General features: G+C 42.8%; 1 protein-coding gene across 2 annotated transcripts in view; it reads right to left on the bottom strand.

The window, feature by feature from the left end:
- ASCC3 (activating signal cointegrator 1 complex subunit 3) overlaps nt 1-20285 on the bottom strand; it is a 2113369-nt gene that overhangs the window by 527835 nt on the left and 1565249 nt on the right. For both annotated transcript variants that reach the window (XM_085611187.1, XM_085611188.1), the window contains exon 16: nt 6860-7084. In XM_085611187.1, the coding sequence (XP_085467313.1) occupies nt 6860-7084 (225 nt within the window). The remainder of the gene's footprint in view (nt 1-6859; nt 7085-20285) is intronic.

Below are 20285 nucleotides of genomic sequence, written 5' to 3'. Positions count from 1 at the left end.
AATTTCAGCTGAATATTTATTATTGATGCATCACCAAGGTAATTGTCTGGATTTCATTTTATCCTATTAACATCTTTGTCTATCAAACTTCAGAATTACAAGAAAAATGTGCTTCACTTGTGCTTCCCTAACTGCTGATATAGTCTGAAATATTTGCACAGATTATCTACAGGTATTTAAGTGCTGTTGTGTGTAAGGAGACAACAGACACCCTACAGCCTTTCCTTTCACGCTTCGTGTACCCTAGCAAGATTGTCACATACTCAGTTTACAAAATCCTCCCACTTTGCAGTGAGAGAAAGAAAAGTAAGCATCAGTCTCCATGTTAAAAGAACAAGCAGTAATTTGTCAAAAGACATAGCCTGACATTTGACCTCTGTCTTTGAATGCACAGCAAATGTGACAAGATAAATAAGATTTATTGCTAATTCACCTTCTGAACCCCAGCATGGTTATTCCATGGGTGCTGCAGCACACACCACCGCCTCCCCCCCCCCCGCAACTCCCTGACTTCCAGCATCTATGGTAGCACTTTATTATCCCCTTTCAGAAATGCAGAACTTGGAATTAAGCACTAATGCCACTCTGCAGTATGGTACAAGCTAGGTGTGGCGTTATCACACTGAAAGATTGTGAATTTTGTAATAAGCCCCTAAGGAAACAAATTAAGTGTTCATGTAAATCAGATAGCCCAGTGCTTCCTAGACCTGGATATTAAGCTCAGAAGGCAGCTTCTCTGGCACAATCTTGAATCTGGGTGTCTAAATGCTAGCTGCGTTTAAATGAACAGAGCTTGGACCAATGGCAATTGAAGTTAGACGCCGGAGATCACAGACGCCTAACGGCTATTTTCAGTTTTAAAGGAGACATGATGAACCATTAAGCCTGTTGGATTTCCTGATATAATAAAATAGGATAACTCCACCAGGTTTTATGGAAGATACGATGTAGTGCGCGTAAAAGGGCTACTGGGATCACTGAAAGAAACGCAAATGGGCAGAAAGTTCTTTTTTTAATTATAAATCTTGTACCCCTAACTTTTATCAGACACATATTGGTCCAACTTCAGAAACGACCTAATATAAATACATACAACTTAAGAAATTTGAATGCACACTGGAATCATGACAATTGCTTTCCATGCTTTCCACAACAGATGGCGAAAAGCTCACTCTGACTGAGACCGATAATTTCATAACTCTCTCTAATCTAATCTCCTCTCCTTTCATTCATTAATGATGAGGAATTCTGCCCTGCTAAGAGGACTGGCAGAGAAGATAAAGAGCAAGGCAAGAAGGCTGCAGGAAGCGTGGAGGCACATTGGAAAGAAGGTGAGGAACCAGATATACCTTGAGCAGCTTTTGCCAGGCAGATGAATAATCAGAAACCTAAAACAGCTCCAGGCTTGAAACCAACCAAAACCACAAACATCACATCCATACGTAATCTAGGCATGCATGGTTTTCAAGGGAAAATAGGAACTTACATTCATACCGTTTTTTAGTTTCGCAGAAAACGGTTTTCTCATTTTGGAACTATATTTCAATTTCAAATTGTTTGCCACAGAAATGAGCAGCCCCACCTGAGTTTACAGTGGTGCTCGACTCCCAGTGCCACTTTTCAAGTCTCCGTGGTAGTTTCGATGGAAAAAGTGCCTTTGGATTATTGAATGTTATGTTTTTAAAGTTTCCCTCTGTATTTATCAATTTGTATTTGTTGTTCATAGTATTGGTATTTATTCACAATTATTTTGTGCTTAGTAAAAAACTAAATTGAAACTGATATAGTTCCACCTGTAATTAATTATTACATGTGCAATCACAAATGCATGCTAGACATGGTTTAGCTATATTTAATAATTTAAAAAAATACTCATTTGAAAATATGAGCATTACAGTAAAGGAAAAATGAACGTTTGCAGTTATTAAAGGAAGTATCAACCGGTTTTGACTACCTATTCTGAGTCTGCACAGGTACCAGCCTGGCATTGGTGTTTAAAGGCATGTAAAATCACTCAAAAAAAGACCTAAGTTCTGTCTTTACGTATCCTTTCAAAAGAGAGACAGTTGTGTGATTCTTTACCAAGAACGGCTAATATTTCAAACACGGGAACCTACACTCTATTCTGGTCAGTGTGCGGTCACTTGTGTATAGGTCCTACGCAAGCATCAAAAATCTCTAATTTATATACTGACGTTCTGAGCATTTGCAAACAACTCCCTTCTCTTTGAGTCGATGTGCGAAGGTGTGCCTAATGGGCATATAGAAAATTGGGAAAACATTAGGTAATGTAAGAGCGAAATATGTAAGAGACGTGAAATTTCACGTAAAATGTATAATCATTGATGTGTATATATAAGGATAAATGTATTTCTTCTTTTTAATCCTCCGCTGCCATCTAGTGGCCAAAGAAAGCCTTACTCAGTTCTGCAGCCAGCTACTCCAGTTTACCATAGTAGCCAACTTGTGTAAAACAGAGATAGTATGTTAGGAGATAAACAGGATAACTCAGGATAGGAGATAATATATAGGGGCTGTCCTGGTGAGATATTAAGACGAGGGGATTCGTTAGAAGGAGAAGAGAAAAGGTGTAAATGTTCTGCGGCGGCGTATCTTAGTGAGTTTCGGGGGTGTGAATCTAAAAAAATGTTAACTACGACAGCGAACTCAATGAAAAAAGATAGTATGACAAGTAGGATGCCTATAGAGGCTGTCACTTCAAGGTTGCAGACTCCAATCACAAGAAGAAGGGTGTGTATCTGCTACAGTGAACTGCGTATAACCTGTAAGTCATAAGTTCCCCCGTCAGTAAAATAGCTTGGCGGGTTAATGCATCTGATCCACTATGTGTTTGTATGTGTGCATTTCTCGCTTTCTCTTCTCGAGTTTCATTTTATTTGATATTATGTATTTGATTTCATGTGATCCGCTAAGAAAAACAAAACTGATGAACAAGGGGCCATTGCTATTTTCTCCCCATCCCCTAACGCCACCCTTTCCCATAAACTGTAAAAAGTATATGTGAACATTGTGCGACCATTACACAAAGAAAACAGTACATCTGGCCCAGTAAAAGTACTCCTACATGCCGATTTACTTCTTTTTTTACAATTCACATACATTCACAATAGGGTGTGTGAAAAGCTGAACCAGGAGAAGGTTTCCAAGCATTCTACAGGGAATCTCATGTGACATCTCCCCTAGACTCCTATGCCCTTGGGCAGAATTCTAGTTAGTATAGTATTACGCATAAGGAATGGAGCCTGCTGTACAAATGCACACTTAAAGAAAGACAAATCCCCAGTAAAAAAACCTCTTTCCTCCCCCAAATTATGGAGGGACATCTGTTCCATCCTCCATCATGGGGATGGGAATTACTCCAGCCCTTCACTTGAGTACCTTTTCTGACCATTTTCAGGGATGGATAGGAGTTTGGGAATGCCCTCAAACTTATCAGTTTGTGGGTATTCCCAATCTTACAAACATGAACTTTGCACTCCTTGTGTGGGATTTACTACTGGGCATTTCTACACAATCGTGGTGGAGAAATCTGACGTATTCAAAAGCCTGCCATGGTGAATTATTAGCAGGCATGAATGGAGGTATTTTGTAACATAAACGTGTTTATGGCAGCAAGTACCTTTGAGAATAGGGCCTTGAACCTAGATCCAAGTAGCTTAGCAAAACAAAGTGGAAACAATTTCATTTTGTGCGGTTTAAATGTGTACAATATCTACAAATTAGTTTTTCATGTGGCTATCAGGGGCACTGGCTGTAATTGACAAACCTAGTTGTTTGCGGGAGGGGTCGGCGTTTTATAAAGGGACAACTCCATTGTTCTGGTAGACCGGCATCTTTGAAGTAATGGTGCCATTTCAAAGAAACAAAGTGTCCTATCCAACTTAGGTGCCCTGTATCTGATTACAAACCTGAGAATAAATGTATTAGGGAAAACGGCACCCCACACCTAGCGCTAAAAATAAGTACCCGAGTTTCTGGGTAACTATAAATAAAAGTAAGGCAACAAATATTAGAGAATTTCAAACAGTGCAAATTAAAAGAATTAGACTTCTAACTCCTTTTTACTCTGTGGTTCTCTTGATAGTGAGGATGGTAGTTCAATCACCCAGCAAACTCAAGAAGGCTAATGGAGCAATGTTTACATGCTCAGAATATGGATTCTGCTCATGTTCGAGATTCAAGGCACAGAGACATGTGTCTCTGACTGAGAATTTAATGGCCAGTGTTGTTACACATGCATTTACACAAACATGTAAGAAATTAATGCCATTCCGCATACAATTCCAGTTCTTGTGGGAGGTAAAAGGATTTCCATTTCCGTTTCTCTTTGTAATGCTGTATCTGAGTCTAATATTTCCACACTTGACGCTCATGAGTGAATTATTTAGAACAGTGTGAAAATCTTCAGGCTTTGAAAGGCGAGTTGCAGGTAAAACTAGAGTGGTAAGCCAATCTCGAGTTCTGTCTGAAAAGCAAAAATTGCTGGGCAATCTCAAGACGAAGAAAGAGGTCTTCCAAGTCAAGAGTAGTCTCACAATAGTCTCCCCATGGCCATCAACTGAGCAACCTATGTTAAAAGCCCCCAAGCTGGCTTTCTCATTCAAATATGAACTGTAATTTCAAAGACAGCTTTAAAATCTGATGAAGAAATGTAATTAACACCTGAACATGTTTCTGTGTTCCACCTTATCTCCAAACCAATCACAGGCAAGGTCTTCATCACGGAAGCCATTTTACCTAGGCAAAGGCAGCACCAGTGGGAGCACTCCCAAAAACCTGACTAGAAAATTGCGACAAGTTCAATAAGAGGTGTGGAATTTTATAAAATACCTAATTGTCCATGGGACAGGTAGCTTCATAAATCTACTTGTTCTGTAAAAAAATCCACTTGTCCCTTTGGTTCAATGTAGTGCTGCAACAAATAATGTGTTACAACAAACAAATGATGGACGGAATGCTGACAATGCAAACATTCTAAGACATGGCTTGGCAGCTCGGGCAGGACTGTTCCCATGAGGCACAGGGTCAGACTGATTTGCATATGACCATGTCTGAACTGGGGTGGCGGAGTGAGCTAAAGAATGATGATGGATTAAACTCAGATCAGTTGAATGGGGGTCGAGTGCTTGCAATGTTCAACACTCTGTCCATCATCCCCTTTGGTTTTGCTTTGTTCGCCCTAAGTTGGCAGGGTATGCCCAGCCGTGGGTCCCTTGCTCAATTTGCCACTGGATTCAAGCTAGCCTGGCTGATGACGGCTTATTAGCCAGAAACTGGTCCCAGGATGCTTGTTTCCGGTCCAGGGAAGACATGGCTTGGCAGTTCGGGCTGGACTGTTCCCATGAGGCACAGGGTCAGACTGATTTGCATATGGCCATGTCTGAACTGGGGTGGCGGAGTGAGCTAAAGAATGATGATGGATTATACCCAGATCAGTTGACTGGGGGTGAGTGCTTGCAATGTTCAACACTCCGTCCATCATCCCCTTTGGTTTTGCAACAAATAATGGCAGCAATCTCATTATATAAGGCCTCTGATAATAACCTCGCCAATTACACCAGGCATCATACTATAGTTGGGTTTGAATGCTAGCAATTCACTTATTTTGCCACCTTTCTGCAGATCTACATACTGGGGCATACGATAGCGGTAAGCAATATTTTCAGGGTTGGAATGCTCCTTCGAGTATGTGCAAACCTACTAACTTGGATGTTTTAGGGGTTTTCATCAGATCCTCTCTAATCTTTCCCATACAGAGAAAGGTTGTACATTTACACCTGGCAAGGGCATAAGTAAAATTCTTCAGGGGTTGGGAAAATAATTGTTAGAGGTAGAGTGAAGTTGTAAATGCTCAGCAGATTTTCACATGAACAAATCTATACATGCATATTTGCTAGTGCCAAAATGCAGTTCACAAATATTTTCTCAAAGTACCATTTCCTGGCCTACTTCTGTAAATTCTAGTAAATTCATGCAAGCCGTAAATCTGCACTAATGTAAGGATATATACTATGGGTGCACTTTTGTGACTTTCTTTAAGAACTTGGCCCCTTCTTAGGTATGCAGTTAACCGAGACCTTTTGTTTTTATTAAAATTATATTTTTCTATCAGTTGGCTTCACTGTGAGCAACAGCATTCTGCTCTTTTAAAAAGAGCAGAATGGCACACAAAGTAGTTTTGTTCTGTTCCAGTGACTGCTGTGGTAACGTGTGCTCTTTTTGACCAAAACATATTTTTGCCAATGTGTGTTGTAATGGTGAGGGCCTGACAGCTCCCTGAACAATAACGTTTTACAAAAAACATGTCAAAACAAGACATGCGTTAACAAAACCAAAATGCTGACCATCAATGACACCAATTTTTATTTTTTCCCATAATCTTGTTAAAACTGGGTACGCTGATTTTCTAACATGAATATTTTTGGGAAATACCAGCATGTATCAACACGTTTTACCAAGTGACGCTTCAAAGAAATGGTACCTAAAATTTCACAGGACATTAGCAAAACGTTTTTTTTCCCTAGTAGCATTTCTTGTGAACGTTTTATTTTGAAAGAAAAGAATCATCAATCTTGCTTTCAAGCATCTGCAAATATTTGAACCTAATCACAGAGCATTCTGTGAGCATTATTTGCAGCCTCATATTGTTAAACTTTGCAAACGTGTGTACAAATTGTTATACTGGAACCGCTGTCAATCTATGACAAGCTGCAACGCGTATTGCATTTAAACACTACCATGAACAGCATCAGCCCACGGATTAATAGCAAACACTGAAAACTGAAGCAAACATTAAATTTCTCTTTCTGAAGGAACACTGGTGGGTTTGATTCCTTACCTCTGCGTTCATGTTGTCCGCAAGACTGTCCAGAAACTGGCTTTCGATGGGGTTCTGCTGAGTGAGGAGCGTCAGGTAGTGGCTGAGTTTTTCATGAGTTGTAATGATCGTGCCTTCACCAAACTTGTCAAACTGCGGCCGTCCAGCACGACCAAAGATCTGCATGACGTCTAAAATGCCCAGATCGACAAAGGATCCTCTTTTAGCATCATATATTTGGGTTCCCTGTGGGGAAAACAGCATTCCAGATTAATATGGTCGCACGACACTGCAGCCTTAAAGAGTGGGAGATAGAGTTTAAGTTTCATAAAAACTTTCCCAAGATCTTTCTGCAATACATTTTCTACCTGCAAAAAGCAAAGCAAATTCTACTGCGATGAAATGCATTAGAAATAATGAACAATTAGCATATTCAGCATAACGAAACACAACAGAACTCAAAACTAAACAAAAATGCCACCTAAACAGAAAGGGGACTAACACACTAAACAAAGGTCAACAATTTAAAATACATGCATGATATTGCCCCTTTTACTTAAAGTCATTATTGCCAAAAACTTGAGAAATAATTCTCTACAATAACGCTTTTGTCACTACATGAGTTATAGTAGACAAGTCCGCCTATATGTACTGGTACCACTGAAGATCCCTCTGCGGACTGTGGAAATTCCGAGGGTAGGACTGTGGACAAGGGTTACTCCCCTGAAGTTGAGATCTTCATTCAGCAATCCCCTCGTCCTGTGACAGGTTTGTGCTAGTTCAGGAGGCTTCCAGCCAAGTGTCAAGATGCTTCCTATGTATCAGGGTTCGTGTGGGACTCTTGTAGTGGTGTTCTTGGTGGCACGACTGTCCCAACCCCACCGGCTCATATAAAACTCCTCCGTACATTACTACTGCAACATGCGGTATTCTCTAATGTCTCTCCATCGCCGGATCCTGAAGGATTCTGCGTACCTGGAGTCTACAACACCAGGGGCACATGGTGTCCAGTTACCCAGATATATGCATCCGTTGACTATGGCCGCCACGCTGTCTGAATGTGCACCTCTCACACCACAGCAGATAAGCGCGGCAGCCATCTTGAAGTAGGGCAGATAACAAACAAATGCTCAAGGGCCATTTTCAAGGTACATCTCTGTAAAAGGTGATGAAACCTTTTACACTAACCTTGTCAACTGTGCAAACCACTGGTTCAGACGTAAGGAGCTCTGAACTTCTTTATGAGTCTCTTTTCTGAATATCATTCAGCATTGATCTTTTGCAGCCTGATACTGCGTTACCACCTTTAGCTACTTGGACCAGCCCACCATGCTTGCTGGGTGACACCTACCCTACATTATACCCTTAACTCCTATTTCAGTTCTAGCCCAAGTCCTTATTTGTTTTTACCTTTGTACTATGCCATATGATACAAGTCTGCCAATGCAACGCTGTGAGGCAACTCCTGTTTAACTACTTATGATCTGCTGTTTCTGTTTTCCCAGAGTTAGATTATTCACTATGTCTTATCCCTGTGTGAACACTTCCACTCTCTGTCCTGTCCCATTGTGAGGCTCTTGTCCTTCCACTATTTCCCGAAATCTGCGTCACACTTTGTGGGTCCCTGCCCTCTCATTGCTTTTGCACATTCACAAGGATGTGTGCAGTGGGTTGGTCCTATGGTCTGGCTTTAGCCTGCAGAAAACCCTTCTGCTGCACACAGTGATGTGCAGCAGGAGTTGGTCCCCAACAGCAGGCTTGGTGGAATGTAGGCCAGGATGTGTGGCAAATCCTAGTTGCACACAACCAAAGCCATGCGCAGGGGGTAGGCAGTCGCCAGCAAGTAGCATGCACTGCTTCTAGTCAAACCACCAGGCCAAGTACAGTGGGGTTAGTGCCTGCAACAGGCTGGGCGCCGATCCACATCAGGATGCGGTTTTGAGCACTGAATTTAATGTACATGTTATGGCTTGCATCACTGCTGTACAAATTATAAACTTTAGCACTCACCATACTTGGCGAATTTCAGTGGTTATCAGGATTTGATTTGTAGGTCCATAGCAAATTTGCTGTACATTTTTTTTAAACTAACATAAAATCGTTTTTGCCCCAGAGAGGGTGGCAGGTCCTATAGCCCCCCCAGCCAGGCCAGGGGGGGGGGGGGGGGGGGGGGGGGGCGGGGGCAGAATATCCCTACACTGCCCCTTCTAGCTATTTTAACCTTTTTTTGCAGGACAGGGGATTGAGTACCCAAATCCTAAAATGGCTCTTGCTACATCTTTGTTCGAAAGGTGGTTGCAAATCAGATCTTCTCATACGACCTGTCAGAGCCCCAAACCCAAACAATAATTATCAAAAAGGAGGAATAGTGCCTCCTCCAGATAGACACACGTAGTTGCGCTATGTGGCTGGAGTAAGTGATGCTAGTAGATCTGTAGTTCAGATCTTAATGCCCTCACACATCTGTTGGGGTGTCATGCTTCATCACTGGGCGCTCCTCGTCTGGCCGGCACTGCAATGCCTGACGGGCCTGGTGGCTGCTTATTCGAAGATCTTTTGATCTGAAGATCCCCAGACCCTCCACAGAATGAAATATACAAAGTTTGTAAGCCTTAATGTCTCAAAAGCTGCTGAACATATTTACATCAAATGTTTAATAAATAAGCACGCTTTCTGGACCAAGATCTAGCTTTCTGCCAAATTTGGTGTAATTCCATTCAGCAGTTTTCACAGTATCGCTGTTTAATTTTTTAATGAGAGAATGACTGGGGAAAAATTGTTTTTGTACTCCCCTTTTTCTCTGCCCTCGCTTGATGGATCATCTAGAAACTCTCCAGGAGGGAACTGGAGTAGATGAGATGTTTTTTAGAAAGTTTCGTCAAGATTCATCAAATGGCGCCAACGTTATTAGCAAATGAAAAAATGCTTTTCCTATAAAAAAAACAAAGTGATAGTGATATTATAGGTCTTGAAATGAGACAAGAACTAACAATACAAACCCCAAAAAACACTGAAATACACCAGTTACAGTTATGTTACATTAACTATAACTTGCACCCTCACATATAACCGTAGGAACTATGCTACTCAATAATTTGAACAATATTTTTCTTTAGATCTACAGTCGTGTTGTCAATGATATAATTTAACATGTTGAAAGTTATATATTATGTAAGGTCATAAGCGATATCTTCTCATGGTTTATTTGGTCATTGTCTGCTCCTCTTCAGCAGTCAGGGTCGCCGCCTCTTAAGGCGTCTAATGTATGGACAATTGGGAGCTAGGATTCTTCAAGGCTCCTGGGTAGGCCAGGCATAGGCCATGTCAGTCCCCTTGCCCATCCAACTCAGTACTGCAATGCTGCAGCTCTGGCACAGACCCGGCCGTGGTGGTCTCCCATTGATCAGGGTGGTGCAGCCCTGCCGGGGCCTATGGCAGTTGCAGACCCAATCGGAGATAATGGCCGATGCAGCCCCTGACTAGAACAAAGGAAGATGCAGCCTGATCAGTCCTCCGATGATCACAACAGTTGCAGCCCTAAACAGACCAAAGGTACAACAGCTTGTAGCAGTTTCCATTAGAAACTGATCGTGAGAGACCAGGAGGCCCCTCTGTCAGATGGGTCACTTGCAGCTCGCTCTAAAGCAGTCAGTTCTCTCCGGATGTGGATTCCCCTTAGTCACCGGGACATGCTTTTCTCCTTCAGGACCACACAGGCTCTTTCTCTCTCTTAGCAGGCAGGCCGGCTTCTAGTTGATTCGGGCAGATCCACAACTTCTCCAACAGAAAATGCATACTTCAAGTAATATCCTCTCAACTGTTTGTCTCCCCCAAATCGTCATTGAATATTTCATTTTGGTGTCCTCTGTATTGTTTATATCAACCGATGCTTGTTTTCAATAAACAGAATTATTAAAAAAATATATCCTCTCCACTGTAGGAGACTGTCTGTCAGGCAGACACCAGCCCAGGCTGGGCAGTAGCCCTTTGCAACCTCTGCGGCACATGCCAGTCACTGTTTATACAGGACTTGGAACTGGAACGAAGTGGACTGGTGAGAGTCCTACTTTTATATACATCTTCTAGACTCGAGATGTAGAGCCACTGCAGAACCTGTTTGGGGTTGTTTTTCATACAAGTGCCCTCCTCAGGCTGCTCTGCAGACACAGCATTTATGCAGAATGATGATTCTCACAACAGATAGCACTGGGAATGTCTACAACCTGCAGCACCCACAACACAGTCACAATGAGGTCTGAGGTTTCTGGACTTGGCTGTCAACAGCCCAACTGAAAAAGAAATCAGGGATAGATAAAAGGGAAGACCAGACCTACAGACCACCTAACATCACACAAAAGAAAATGCTGTTCCTCCTCTCACCTACCATGCACCAAACAGCAGTTCTCAGGAATAATAATAAACCGCTCCTTGCTAACAAAAGCCTCATAGAATTTCTATAGGTGCCCTGTCACCATCCTTCTCGCTGCAGTGTCCGTATCTCCTTGCTCCAGCCACAGGAATGCAGGCAGTACACTTCCACTCCCTGGGAGATAAGTCGTCACCCTCCGTATTGTGCATTTCCAAGATAGCGACATGCAAAATGGATCCCACCAGTCTTATTGCTCAGGCTCTCTCACTCACACATTGTATCACTACAAATGTGATCCACCCAAAATATATACGCACGCATATAACATACAAACGGGATGGCAACACAAGGGTTTGGGCATTCACATAACAGCAAAAAGAATTCTAGTGGGCCTCACTCTCAGTGATACAGATAAAAGGGTGTAGGTGCAGTATTGATACGTTTAAAAGATGGTATGCTGCCACCACCGTTTTATGTGTTTTTCTCAGGATGTGAACCGTAGTGCTCTGTTTGAATTGATGGGTGACTGGTCACAGGACAGGTCTATGCTGCTGCACATACGCTTAGATTACAGTGATACTAGGGGCAAATTAAAAGTCAGGATAACAGATATACATGCAGTTCGACAGTCCGGTCAGGGGACTACATTGGTATACCATGACGACATTCCTACCATAATATTTGGACCCTGAGAAAAAAAGAAACCCACGCCACAGCCACGGATCTCAGACTGGAATTTGCCAAACAGTGGCTCAACATGGAGTGGTCCACTATTCAAGGGTGCTGAATAGTACACACTCCTCCCTTTTAGCATTCATAAAAACAGGATGGTTTGATTCAGCCATGAAATGTATTAAACCACACCACAAGTACATTAGAAGTTGAGAGACTTCGATGAAGAGTTATGAAGTAAGACTTTTACATGGATGTTAGATTCGGAGGTCTCTAGTTGGCATAGGTAGGTACCTGTGACAAATAGGGACCCTTGCGTCTAGTCAGGGTAAGGGGGTACACTCCTAAAATAACCCCTGCTCACCCCCTTGGTAGCTTGGCACGAGCAGGCAGGCTTATCTCAGAGGAAGTGTGTAAAGCATTTGTGAACACATACAGTAATTCAGCGACAACACTACAAATGGACACCACACAGGTTGTATTATAAAAATAAGTATTTTTATATAGACTTAACACAAGACCAAACGACAAAAATCCACAATAGTGTACTCAAAAATAGTCTCTCAAATGTTATAAAATAGCTCAGTTCTCTTAAGTTGTAAATGCGACACTTTACTCTCAATGTACCTTAGATGCGTAGCGCAAAGAAAACAAAAGGGTTGCAGGGAAGGTGATGTGTCGGTTCCTTACACAGGGAGTGGATGCATCGGTTCCTTACTGCTGCACAGGGGAGTTGATGCTAGCTTCCTTACTGTGTGGGGAGTTGATGCGTCGGTTTCTTACTGCTCTCCGGTGCGATGATCTTTTGCGTCATGACAGGCCCTGCGACGCGTGTCTCCGGTGATGCGACGATGACCTCAGTGGCAGCGTCCCACTTCTCCGGCGATGCGCCGTGCTTCGGCGATGCAATGAAGGCAGCGGCAGCTCGCTTCCTCGGCGATGCGATGACAGCGGCTGCGGCAGTGGCATGCTTTTCGTTGTAGCGTCGCGCTTCCAGCTCCCAGCGACACGCAGTCTCTCAGAAGGCCCAGCACAACAGCAGGCACTTCAATTCCCAGCAAGGGAATTCAGGGGGGAGCTGGTTGGTGAAGTCTTGTATCCCTGAGACTTCAGGCAGGGGGCAAGCTCTAGTTCAAGCCCTTGGAGATTCTTCTTCAAGTTGATAGGAAGCACACTCAGTCGTTTTCTCCTCTCTTTGGCAATGAAGCAACCACTGCAGGTCAACCCCCAAACACACAGCACAGGGTAGTCTCCTCCTTCAGCTTCCTGGTTCTTCTCCTCAGTAAAGGTTCGTCTTGATTCCCAGAAGTGATCTAAAGTTCTTGGGTCTGGGTCCCAATATTTATACTAAGTTTTCCTTTGTTCTCTGAAGGCAGAGAGGCCTTTGCCTAGTCCAAACCAGTTCTGGTCAGTCCTGGAGCACTTTGTTGACATGTCTACTTCTTTCCTTTCAGAGTGCAGGGCAGAGACATCAGACACACCACAGGAGGTGGAGCCAGCATTGTGGAGGGAAGGCCCAGCCCTATTCAGGCCCCAGGTGCAACTCATCCCTCCCATCTAGATGCAGATCTCTCTATTCACCACTGGGCTGACTCACCCTGTCTCCTGGAATTCCCCAGCCCTGTCACCCAAACTCCAGACAAGTATAACATAGCCTAGCAGAGGCAGGTTTGAATGGCTAGACAAGAAAATGCCTACTTTCTAAAAGGGGCATTTTCAAACACAGAATGTTAAATCCAACTTCACTAAAATATGTATTTTATAATTCTGAGTTCAGGCATACTAAACTCAAAGTTCTACTATGTTCCCTGAGTCAGTTAGGATTATAAAATCAATCAATCAATCAATATGAACTTTATTCGGATAAAAACAGCATATCCATAAAATTGCAGTTAAAAATACATTATTTACAATTAAACATAAAAGAAATTAGTCCGAATTCATAGAATTACGAAAACGTACAGCCATTTTTAAAACAGATCCAACTCGGAAACATAATTCATCATTATCAATTGTAAGCATCAACTCATAGGCTATTTTATAATCAGTTACGCATCTGGATTTAAAATACGGAATCAGAATTTTTTTCGTGAGCGGTAAATAAAAGGAACAAAAGAATGAGAAATGTAACATTGATTGTTTCAGATTGTGGGTACATGGACAGGGGGTATGATCGAGGTTCAAAGAATAGCCAGTAGGAAAAGACAGTAAATATTTCATGGTGTCGGTCCTTAGCCTGAAGAATAAACCCCGTTCCCAACAGCCAACAGGTTTTAAAAGATATTTAGGCATAACTGTGGATACATGCTCTATTCGCATATATCTAGCAACGGAGGTTTTATTACATTCAGCTGCTAGCCTAGTTTCTTTATAGGATGCATAGAGTAGTTTTTCCACAATTTAAATGCTTAGAGGGTTGTGGGCTAAAGGGTTTATAAAAAGATGTTCCAAATTCAGGCTAATTAAGCTTTTGTGGACTCCGGCCAACCATGATATGACCAGCCCTCTGTCACATTTTAAACAATCCGAGATAATTTCCCTAGTCAGTTGTGCAGCCGGGTTTTTCCAGATCCTAAGCCAGAATAATGTCGACGTGCCTTAATAAAGTCCTCTATAAAGGATAAATGGAGCTCGCTATGGCAAGCATATGTAGATGAGGAAAATGGGGCACCCAATATTTTGCGACAAAACCTGTTCTCTTCTCGTTGGATAGGTGAGCTGGCAGTGTTCCCCCATACCTCTGCACCGTACGTAACGGTTGGAATACATTGTTGTCTGTAAATTTCGACAATAGCAGGCACTACCTCTGTGTTTTTGGGTTTGGGTAGCCTGAGAATTGTATTAATGGAATTAGTAAATTTCCTATTACAGTGGGCAATGTGATCATTCCATAAACCGTTAGATGCAAAAACCTGGCCCAGATACGGAAAAGTGCTGGTGCTAGACAGTCTGATAGAGTTAGATACGATGGAGAGGTTAAAATACTTCTTAGTCCCACATGACATTAAAAATGATTTCTTAAAATTAGTACACAGGTCTAATGTTGCCATAAATTCCACAAAACCATTGACCAAAGCTCTCAGGGCATTAGGGGTACGCCCCATTAGCACAGCATCGTCTGCATAAAGCAGCGTGGGGATTTTATTCCAGTCGATGCTAGGGACGTCCTCAGTTAGGGGCAGTAGAGATTTAGATAAGTCATTGATGTATAAGATGAATAGGAGGGGGGCCAAGACACAACCCAGTCTGACCCCCCTACCAATTTCAATTGGCTTAGAGACCTCACCATTCCTTCCAATGCGAACCCTGGCTTTCAGGTCTCTGTGTATATATGCTAAAAAGGAGACTAATGAGTCATCAAGGCCGAGAATTAGAAGGGTTTGCCACAGCTGGGATCTGTTAACAAAATCAAAGGCTGAGGTAAGGTCCATGAATGCCAGATACATTGGTGTTTTCTTGGCTACGGTGTATTTACTGACAATCAGATGAAGATTCAGGCATTGTTCGACAGTGCCGACCTTACTCCTAAAACCCAATTGGGACGGATGCAGGACCTTGTTATCCTCAGCCCATGAATTAATTCTATTAAATAACACCCGTCCCAGAATTTTTAGGGTGTTATCAATCAATGAGATTGACCTATAACAGCTCGGATTGGATCGGTCTCCTTTCTTAAAAATTGGAACAATGGTACTAAGTGACCAAGTGTCTGGGATAGATGAGTTGGTGAGATTGTTAAAAACATTCGTAAGAAGTGGCGCCCAAAAATCAGGTTTACTTTTAATAAGGTCGATAGGAAGACCGTCTGGTCCGGGGGCTTTGCCCCCCAGGCTTTGAGTTATTGCTTCTTCGACCTCATATAGTTCAATCAATATCCCACCAGTGTATATATATTCTTTTTTGGGATTATTGGAAATTGGGGCAGCATAAATCTTACTAAAATGATCCTCCCAAGATTCACTCAAAATATTGCAAGCAATTGGTGTGGGGGTATTACCCATAGATTTCATATCCTTAACTGCCTTCCAAAAATTCTTGCTGTTTTTTAACACATTAGCCTGCATAAGATTTGCCCAGTTGTTAATGGTAAGCTCTTCCTTTCTGCGTTTTGTGACTTTTTTATAGTTTGCCCTGAGTGATGATATAACGGACGCCACTCTGGGTTTGCCTACTAGGGCCTTTCTTAATGCTCTATTAGCCGCAGAACATTCCGCGTTAAACCAACCAAACTCATGATTCGGCTCCCTTATTGGTTTAGACAGTATATTTTTAATGCCAGAGCATAGCCCTGAAAAGGCGTTAACTACCTTTATATTATAAAGGCAGGGTGATAAACAAATGTCCACCAGATTTAAATGGTGTTTAATCATTTTTTCAAATAAAATGTTGTTGTCAATGTTGCGCCAAACTACTCTGAGTTTGTCATTTGATGCCACCAGATCACGTGCACCGAGCGCAAAATCATGCGCAGGGCGACGTGAAAAGCTTAGAGTAGTACTAATCGGGTTATGGTCGCTTTGCATAGTTTGAATCACCTCTGCCTTTAACACGTAGCTTTCTAAAGAGGCGGTTACAAATATATAGTCAATAATAGAAGTGGAGCCTCTGCTTCTATAGGTAGGAATTGCGCTGCTATCAGGGGGGGAGGGGTCGGCAATCTGCATAACATTCAGGAAGTTGTGGGAACTTAAAAGATTCACTAGTTGTTCCCCTCGTTGGTTCAGAGGAACTTGGGTGTCAAGTCGAATAGCAGAAAAAATGTCTTTGTGGATCTTAACATTAAAATCACCACCCAAACATTTACCCATAATTTGGTCATCACACGCACTAGATTGTAATTTTAGAACAAAGTTAAACAGAGATGAAAAGTTCATATTGGGCACAGTTTTAAAATCATCATTGTAAAAATTAATCAAATAAATTGAAACTCCCCTAGTATAAAGAACTGCATGAAATTTGTCACTATTCGTAGGTATAATTCTGAAACGACCACCTGCGTTAATATTAATCCAAATTGAAAGACCTCCAGCAGGTCTGCCTGATGTGGGGGTGGGGGACAAGATATTGAAAAATTCAAACCCCTCCATATACAAATCCTGGGTTGCCCAAGTCTCCTGGAACATAACAACATCCTGCTGATTAATTAATGCTTGCCAATCCACTAAATTTAGCTTGGATGACAAACCAGCTATATTCCAACTTAATATTTTGAGTGTCTGATTATTTTCCCTGGTGTCTAATATATCCGATATGGGAACATGAGGACTATCTTGGGTTGGTACTAGGATTGTGGCGTCAGTTCTTGGAACATTCACTGACTGAGTACGCAGTCAATCTTGACAGTCCAAACCCGACAGCGGGGTAAATCTGTTATAAGTTGAAGTGTAATCATGTATATTACGGGTTGATACTTCAAATACAGGTTTATAGAAATAGCCTAGAGGTAAGGCCCAAATATTAGTGTCTTGTCCCATCTGTTCCATCTGGGGTGTCAAAATAGTTTTAGCCACTGATTGTCGTCGAAAATTGATAATAATGCAGTCACCATCGATAGCTTTGGGTGAAGTCCCCAACCAGCCTACTCGTCGTACCATAATTATGTTCCCAATCAATGAGGGCCTGAATCTCTTATGTTTGGTAAGCCAATCCACGCACTTACAGCGTAGTTGCTCCCAGGACTCAATCTGATCTTCTCTTAAGGGGGGAACACCTGCTAAAATTACAACGTATGGGCATGCCTCAGGGGGCAGATTTAACACCTCCTTATTGCCCACAAAATTAGTTGTTGGCTTTGGATTAATATCGGCCTCTTGTATGGTTTTATTTATTTGGTTTGTGGGTACATTTATGGTGTGTGACTTGTTATTTGATACATTACTATCAGAAATTTCAATAATATGGTCCAAAGGGCTATAGGCATCCCTAATGTTTCTCACATCAAAACAGGTGCGAATCTTGTTACAAGTCACGCAATTACTAGGTCCCGGAATTGGATTAGGTGTCGCTTCAGTATTTGCCTGGGGAATACATTTACTATTTAAAGGAATATTAGCAGTTCGCCCGCCAATATCGGCACGGTCACATGTATTGGCGACTGCTTGAGGTACCACGTTCGAGGGCTGTGGTACCGGATTAAGAAATTGAACAGGCAGTAGGCTGTTAATACGGTCTTGTAATAAGGAGAGGAAATTATCGAGAACTGGCTTAATATGATCTGTAATAACAGTTACTAGATAACTAGTGTCAATTACTCTATTTTCAAAATCATTATCAATAGTGGAAAAAGGTGAATTATTGTCTGTTTGCGTTCCAACCGTGCGGGAGATCATATCAACCAGAGGAACTTCTTCAGGTATTTGATTAGTGGATGGGTGAAACCATGAGGTTAAGGTCGAGCGTGTAGAGCAGGGTCGGCTGGGTTGTTTTCTCTTCACGCTTGCAATCTTTCCGACTTTCCTTTTGCGTTTAGCCCCCGTAATAGATGTCGGTGCATTTCTTGCATCTGGGTTTGGTACAGGTGAATCAGATGTTATAGTGTCACATGCCGCTTCACAAACTGATGCAGGGGCTATGGAATTATTAGCGGAAAGGTCACTAATTTCGTCAGTGAATCCGGTAAGTGGTGCAATAAGTGGAGCAGATTGTCCCAGACCAAGAGATAACCAACCGCCTCTCCGTAAGTTCAATTTCATTACTTACGATGCTAACTGCCCTTTCCAACATGTTTTCGATACAAGTAGTAGTTGATTTCGTAACCGGAGCGTTAGTGCGCTTCCCTATAGATTCCAAAGTGACTGTGCAACGGTATTACAGGGGGGTAACAATGTCGAATAGAATAATAATGGGGGTGGGTAGCGCTCACCTGCGTAGTGATCGATGGCTGCTTTCAGTTGTCGGAGGTGTGGCCCAGACCAGACTCCTCCGGGCTCTGACGGGCCCGCCCTTGGCCCGGGCTTGGCCCGGGCGTCGCCCGCGCGCGTCCCGCGCCGCGTTGAGCCTGTGTGGGTTTTAAACAGGCTGGGCGCAGGCTGATCTCGTCACAGCCGGGCGTCCAGCAGCAGGGCCTCTGGGTAATGTAGTTCGCTTGGCCTCCCTCCCGGCGTTTCCTCGGGAAGTAGCAAGCACAGATTTCCCCAGCAGCAGGGCCGTTCCCCTCACGGCGACAGCAAGTTGGCCAGGTCACAGGTAAGGTCCTCAGAGAGCGCGTAAAATGTAATAATCAAACTGCCCATTCTGGCCTATGGAGAACAGGTAGTCTTGCAATAGTGAAAAACAAAAATGGCTGTAATTCACTATTGCCACATGCCACACATGTATTACTACATGCCACACACACCAGGGCATGTCCTACCTTTTACCTACAATGCACCCTGCTCTTGGGCCTTCCATAGGGGTGACTAATATGTATAAAAGTGAAGGTTTAGGGACTGGCAAGTGGGTGCACTTAGCAATCACTGGAAGAACTCCACAAAGTGTGGAGGGGGGGAACAGGAGGCACGGGGTGCTAGGAGCTAGCGGCCTCCATAACTACTATTGACCACAAGAAGCTGCTCCTAGTGTGATGTGACCTTACTACAGTTGTGAGTTAAGTGTGGACATCTCACAAAAAGTGACGGACTGGCCTCACACACCACCTGGTGTCATGCTTCATCATCGGCCAGTCCTCGCCCTCCAAAACCTTCGTTTGATGGAGGGCGGGCATACACCTGGAGACAGGGATGCACTTCTAAACTAAAGAGTGGGGGCCCATGGGGTAGAACGTGAAGTTAAAAATCATTATAGTTACTAAAAAATATTTTTAATGTGATCAGTAACTATATGATGCTAAAAACAAATAGCGGCAGGTGGGGTATTTTAGGTGTCCCCTAGCCGTCTAGTGTTAGGTCGACATGTTTCTGCCTTCTTGGCCCGAGCGAGTCCAGGGCATTCATCAGGACCTAGGTTTACAAGAAGAGGGCTCCGTTCTTACCAACTCGTGGCAAGAGAATACCACTGCGCAGGTGTGGCGAAGGCCACACTCCACTACCTAGATGGCTTCCAACTGTAAAGCCTATAGAAAAAAATCAAAACAAACAAATGTATCTGTATACACAACTGTAGAAGAAAGGTCAAAGGTGAAAACATAAGCATCAAGATAAACGCATGCGTAATTATCTTAAAGTGAGTGACTAATCACGTGACATGTGCCACTCTACGTGAGTACACAAACATGTTTGAGAGTCAAAAGTGCTCTCATGAGGCTTACCCTAGTAAGAAAGACTACTTGCCACATGGGGGGATAAAGGAGGAGACACTCCTGTTCAGTCTACAGGGAGAGAAGAAGGATATAGTAATCGTCAACAAACTGAAAATGCCCAGAACGTGGACCCTTGCAAAACCTGGAATCAGGATGGAACCACAATCATT

The sequence above is a fragment of the Triturus cristatus genome, chromosome 6 (assembly GCF_964204655.1).
Source record: "Triturus cristatus chromosome 6, aTriCri1.1, whole genome shotgun sequence".
NCBI classification, from domain to species: domain Eukaryota; kingdom Metazoa; phylum Chordata; class Amphibia; order Caudata; family Salamandridae; genus Triturus; species Triturus cristatus.
This window is presented reverse-complemented; position numbering and strand designations above follow the sequence as displayed.